Below are 6,488 nucleotides of genomic sequence, written 5' to 3' on the forward strand. Positions count from 1 at the left end.
TGGTCTTTAAAGGGGGATCTTTTTAGGCCATTTGCCAGATGACCTTCTCTCATCCAGAGCAGGTTAAAATCATCTCATTCCTACAGCTGAGGGTTAAGGGCCTTGCTCAAGGGCCCAGCAGTGGCAGCATAGTGGGTGCTGTGATTTGAACTCATGACCTTCTGATCAGAACTCCAACATCTTAACCACTGAGCTACCACCTCCCCATTTGGCAGTAGCTCCACCCACACCATTCACTTTTACTCAAAGCAGAAATAACAAGCTAGCATCCTAACACACTTCCACCTGAAAACTGCACTCAAACTTGACTCCCAAAACAGAACGTGCAACTGAGCATGTCATCATTCATGTCAGAATTCCATATTTACATTTAAATCATCTGGCTGAGGTCCTTATCCAGAGTCATTTACCCTGATCTCATTTATACACGCATTCATCTCGTTTCAGGGCCGTGTTCAGGGGACCAGATTGGTGGTGCTGGGATTTAAGCTCACAACCTTCTGATCAGAACTAACACTGACTACCATTGAATTCCAGGTCAGAAACCCAGGGAGCATCTGCCTTGATTTGTTTTGACAACAACCTGACGAAGCTCCAACACACCTCACACCTCAGAGAACCACATCCTCTCAGTGGATCTGCTCTTTTCTTCCTGTGAGGTGATGCCAGTGAACTGGTCAGTCTAATCAAAGAGCTCCTGTAACTAGCCAGCGTGATAGATCATGTTAGTATCTAAGGTGAGAAGTCTGATCCTGCGATTTGTATCTGTTTTGATCTGATCTAAAAATGCTAAGTCTTGATACATTAGATTGGATTTGTAAAATTAGACAACATTCAAAAAGCTTTCAGAAATGAAAAGCTGCTCTTTATTCATGTTTTTCAGATTCAAAGACTCGCAATGCCAATATGTTCTGATTCCAATCTTGATCCTGATCCTGAAGGGATTCCAGACCAAAATTCTGGAAATGTTGTGATTTGGAAAGCAATATTAAAGCATGAAACCTCTCACACAAGACACAAACACGCTAGCTAGGTAACCGCTAAGCCGAAAGTAGAACACAAATCATTTAAATCAAATTCTTCAGCATTCATTTTTCATTAGTATTCATTATTTTCATAAGTCTTTATTTTTTTTAGCTGTTTAGAGCTAATTTATCACGATGTGATCTTCCTATTTCCTAAATTCCTAATTAAGTTACATGAGGAGCGCTTTGTGTTCCATCATCACCACCACCACGGGGAAAAGGAACTTCCTGATACACTAAACATGCTGCCAGATGACAGCAAACTGTTTTTGTTTGTTTGTTTGTTTGTTTGTTTGTTTTGCGTGGCTATTTTACATATAATGGCACCCCCTAGTGGCCCAGGTGATCACATCTCACTGCTTCTCATCACACACCACTGATTCCATTGTAAGCGGCAGAAATGAGAACTTTATCTATTTACAACAATGAACACTTTTTGTAGAACAGGTTTATGTCATGTTTATATAGAATTTTATCAAATAAATAAAAAAGTCTGTAAAAAAAAACTCAAATGTGCCGGATGAAAAAATATGATTTCGTCTTATACAGATCCAAATTCTGGTCTGTGTATCTAAACTTCGGGGGTTTTATTTCTAATTGTGGAACTGCAGAAGCAACACATCTCAGCTTATTTAGTCTGTAGAGGTAGTTGTGCTTCCTAATTTACACCTAATGATTTTTTACTAGGTATCAGCTATTTAACAATTTTGGTGGATGAAGAACATAAAGCATGTAGTAGAGTGAAAGTAGATCCAGAAGGTAAAATGTGACTCAGTAAAAGTGTCCTTTTAAACGTTTACTTGAGTAAAAGTACAAAATGATTTGCCTTCAAATGTACTTCAGTCTCCAAAGTACTGTGATGTTCCTGTTATCATTTTTGTCTTAGTTTCTGTGTAAAGACTCGAATGTGACTCTCAGCACACTGATCTATTAATAGAATGATATTAATGACTCAAACACTGATTGATAATCAAAATGATCATGAACCCAAAACCTTCTTTTTAACCACTTAAAGAAAATTGTGCAAATAAGCCACTGGTGTGGTGGTGAGTTCGAGTCTGGAGTTTCTTTCATCATGTATTCCTCTCTAAATGTTCTTCTTGCTGGTGAACTGATGCTGAAGTGTATTTTTGTGATCAGTAGATGCACCAAAGCTGAGATCAAAACCAGTTTAAAAAACAGAGCGTGCGCTCGACCCTGATTGGTTGCTTGCTGAGTCCTTAAGCAGTTAAGGTTTTTATCCACTCAGAAATCATAAGGAAAGACTGATTCCACAAACTGTAGTAAACATTTAAGATATTTGATGTTGAAATGTAGTGAAGTTAAAGTTAAAGTTTCCCCAAGTGGAAATACTTCAGTAAAGTACAGATACATGAAAAAACTACTTAAATACAGAAACAAATTACATTTACTTTATTACTGTTCAACGCTGCATTTTAATAATAATTAGTCACCAGTCTGCAGTATGAAAGTCTCCTTTCCACCTTTACTGCCCAAATTTGGGAAAGTTAGAAATAAATAAACCTTATTAGCCTTGGGGACTCCAGAACCAGAAAGAGTCACTGAGACATTTTCACTGGACATAAACTCCAGCTCTTACATGTGTGAAAACTTGTTTGTAATCAAGGATTTTAGGATCTGATCATTGATTTTTCCATACAATTGAAAGCTGATTGATTAGAAGGTGCTGATTCACTTGCTGAAGCTCAGACAATAATGGCAGCTATAAAATCACAGGTTCACCTTCATGCATGTTTATGGTGCCAACCTACGCATGTTTTTGTGTGGGTGAAACTTCATGTTCCCAGATTTTATGTGGGTATTGCATGGTGCACAATTGTGAAGAAGAAGTCTCCAGTGTCAGCACTTTGTAACAGTTCCTTTTTTGACATGGGGAACTATTTATTCTGAATTCAGGTATACCTGTATGGAGTTTGCTTTACTTTACTTTTTTACAAACATATTGCTACAGTATATCACCTGATTATCCATGCATGCAGTCAACCAAGTGCTCCTCTACCAGTGAACACTTACCAATCAGGAGCTGCTAACATTGTTTTGTAGGGTATAAACACATTTTTTTTGTACTTTTGCAAATACACCAGAGACTCATACAACTTGTCTGGACCATGTCTTCTATTCTCCCAATGCACTGATTGAATGTCTAAGCAGAGCCAATCTTTGATTTCATCCCCAGTAATAGCAGCAGCATCAGGTGGTCATGAGTTCAAATCGCAGCACCACTGGGCCCCTGAGCAAGTCTCCTAACGCAGTGGTCCCCAACCTTGTTTGCACCACGGCCTGGTCTCTAATGTGTGGTGGATAAATACAACAAAATAAAATAATACAAGCATAAAAACTGGTATTTTCTAAATCTAATAATAAACTTGAATCCACTGTGTTGTTTTTTGTTCATTTTTCTCTCTTGGGGGTTTGGATTTAGCAGTAATGTATTATGCGTTAGCGGCCGGAGATTCTTTAAGAAGGTAGTGGATGGAGGTAAAGACATGTGACCGGAGCTCCTTTAAGAAGGTAGTGGATGGAGGTAAAGACATGTGACCGGAGCTCCTTTAAGAAGGTAGTGGATGGAGGTAAAGACATGTGACCGGAGCTCCTTTAAGAAGGTAGTGGATGGAGGTAAGCCATGTGACCGGAGCTCCTTTAAGAAGGTAGTGGATGGAGGTAAAGACATGTGACCGGAGCTCCTTTAAGAAGGTAGTGGATGGAGGTAAAGACATGTGACCGGAGCTCCTTTAAGAAGGTAGTGGATGGAGGTAAGCCATGTGACCGGAGCTCCTTTAAGAAGGTAGTGGATGGAGGTAAGTCATGTGACCGGAGCTCCTTTAAGAAGGTAGTGGATGGAGGTAAGTCATGTGACTGGAGCTCCTTTAAGAAGGTAGTGGATGGAGGTAAGACATGTGACCGGAGCTCCTTTAAGAAGGTGGTGGATGGAGGTTAGTCATGTGACCGGAGCTCCTTTAAGAAGGTAGTGGATGGAGGTAAGTCATGTGACCGGAGCTCCTTTAAGAAGGTAGTGGATGGAGGTTAGGGTCCACTTTAAGAAGGTAGTGGATGGAGGTAAGACATGTGACCGAGGCATCATGACCTGCATCAAGAGTGAGTCATAGACACATGTGGAGGAGAAAATCCAGGAATTTTCCACAATAAAACATCATTCAGAATCAGATCATAAATAAAACAGAAATAATGTAATTTATGTATTCTTTCTGTGCCCCCCGGTACCAACTGACCCACGAACCCGGTGCCGGTGGGTTGGGCTCCACTGCCCTATTGCTCACCTGCTAAAGTGTGTAAATGAGATAATTTTAAGTCTGAATTAATTTTTATTTAATTCCAAATTGGTAAATATTTTAAATATCACAATATATAATGTGTTAAATAAATAATTCCTTCACGGGCAGTACCACTCGATTACAGCCTCTGGGGGGCGCTGCACATTATGAGTCTGTGTCTCTGGTGTGTAGGTTGTGTTTTATTTACATTTTAATGTTTTTGTGATGTTATTAGACAAATATTGATTGTGAACTGCTCCAGATGTTGTAGGTGCACAGTTGTGGTTGTAGTGTGGAGGTTTGGAGTGTAACTGGGTTGTTGTTTTAGTAAAATGGTTTTCAGCTCCAGATGTGAAACGTCTCTCTGTAATGCACGTGTTGTTATATTGTGTGTTTGTATTGTATTGATGGTTTCTATAATTGTGATGTGATTGTGGTGGATTAAGTCGATTACGTCCTCACTGAAAACCCAGGTACCAAATACACGGCCCGCTACTGCACTGGACAAACACAAAGTCTTACAAAAGGGGCGCAAAAACTTGATAGAAGGCAGGAGGCTCTGAAACAAACTGATAGAAAACTACACACCGGTTAGAAAACCCGGGAACAGGGCAGGAGACTCGAGACACACAAACTCGGAACCAAGAAATCACATAAGTAACATTAAAACATAACATATTCTTAACGCTGGATGAATATATTTTCTTTATAATTGTTTCCTCCAATTAAGGAGACACTGCATGTCTTCCCTCACCACATCCATAAACCTCCTCCTTGGTCTTCCTCTTTTCCTCCTTCCTGGTGTCTCCACCCTCAGCATTCTCCTACTGATATACCCCATGTCCCTCCTCTGAACATGTCCAAACCATCTCAATCTCACCTCCCTCACCATGTCTCCAAAACGTCCTACATGCGCTGTTCCTCTAATAAACTCATTTCTAATCTTGTCCATCGTCGTCACTCCCAACGAACATCTCAACATCTTCAGCTCTGCTACCTCCAGCTCCACCTCCTGTCTTTTACTCAATGCCACTGTCTCTAATCCATACAACATCTCAGGTCTCACCACAGTCCTATAAACTTTCCCTTTCACTCTCACAAATACTCTTTTATCACAAATCACTCCTGCTATCACTCTTCTCCACCCACTCCACCCTGCCTGCACTCTTTTCTTCACTTCTCTAACACACTCTCCATTACTCTGCACTGTTGACCACAGGTACCTGAACTCCTCCACCTTCTCCACCTCTTCTCCATGCAACCGCACCCCTCCACTGCCCTCCCTCTCATTCACACACATGTACTCTGTCTTACTCCTACTGACTTTCATTCCCCTTCTCTCCAGCGTGTACCTCCACCTCTCCAGGATCTTCTCCACCTGCTCACTACTTTTACCACAAATCACAATATCATCCACAAACATCATAGTCCACAGAGACTCCTGTCTGACCTCATCCTTCAACCTGTCCATCACCACTGCAAACAGGAAAGGGCTCAGAGCCGATCCTTGATGCAGTCCAACCTCCACCTTGAACCAGTCTGTCGTTCCTACTGCACACTTCACTGCTGTCACACTGTCCTCATACATGTCCTGCACCACCCTCACATACTTCTCTGACACACCAGACTTCCTCATACAATACCACAACTCCTCTCTCCACCCTGTCGTACGCTTTCTCTAAATCCACAAACACACAATGCAGCTCCTTCTGACCTTCTCTATACTTCTCCATCAACATCCTTAAAGCAAATAATGCGTCTGTGGTGCTCTTCCTCAGCATGAAACCATACTGTTGCTCACAGATGGTCACCTCTTCTCTCAGCCTGGCTTCCACTACTCTTTTCCATAACTTCATGGTGTGACTGATCAACTTAATTCCTCTGTACTTACTGCAGGTCTGCACATCTCCCTTATGCTTAAAGATCTGTACCAGCACACTCCTTCTCCATTCCTCAGGCATCTTCTCACCTTCCAAAATCCGGTTAAACAATCTGGTTAAAAACTCCACTGCATCTCTCCTAAACATCTCCATGCTTCTACTGGTATGTCATCTGGTCCAACCGACTTTCCACTCTTCATCCTCTTAATCGCTGCTCTCACTTCCTCCTTACTAATCCTATCTACATCCTGCTTTACATCTCCACATCATCCAACCTTCTCTCTCTCTCA

At 41.3% G+C, this 6,488-nt stretch overlaps 2 protein-coding genes across 2 annotated transcripts in view; both read right to left on the reverse strand.

Moving 5' to 3' along the window:
- The window catches only part of LOC310739100 (sodium channel protein type 8 subunit alpha-like), a 41,785-nt gene extending 41,673 nt beyond the window's left edge, over window positions 1-112 (reverse strand). Inside the window, exon 1 of the mRNA XM_083564737.1 lies at window positions 1-112. This exon is cut by the window's left edge and continues 254 nt beyond it. The gene's annotated coding sequence lies outside the window, so the exon portion shown is untranslated.
- LOC310738875 (uncharacterized protein) overlaps window positions 1-6,488 on the reverse strand; it is a 183,583-nt gene extending 177,095 nt beyond the window's left edge. Inside the window, exon 1 of the mRNA XM_083564319.1 lies at window positions 5,056-6,488. Coding sequence (XP_083420445.1) covers window positions 5,056-5,954 — 899 coding nt within the window. The 5' untranslated portion in view covers window positions 5,955-6,488. The remainder of the gene's footprint in view (window positions 1-5,055) is intronic.

This window comes from Silurus aristotelis, assembly GCF_946808225.1.
Source record: "Silurus aristotelis genome assembly, chromosome: 2".
NCBI lineage: Eukaryota > Metazoa > Chordata > Actinopteri > Siluriformes > Siluridae > Silurus > Silurus aristotelis.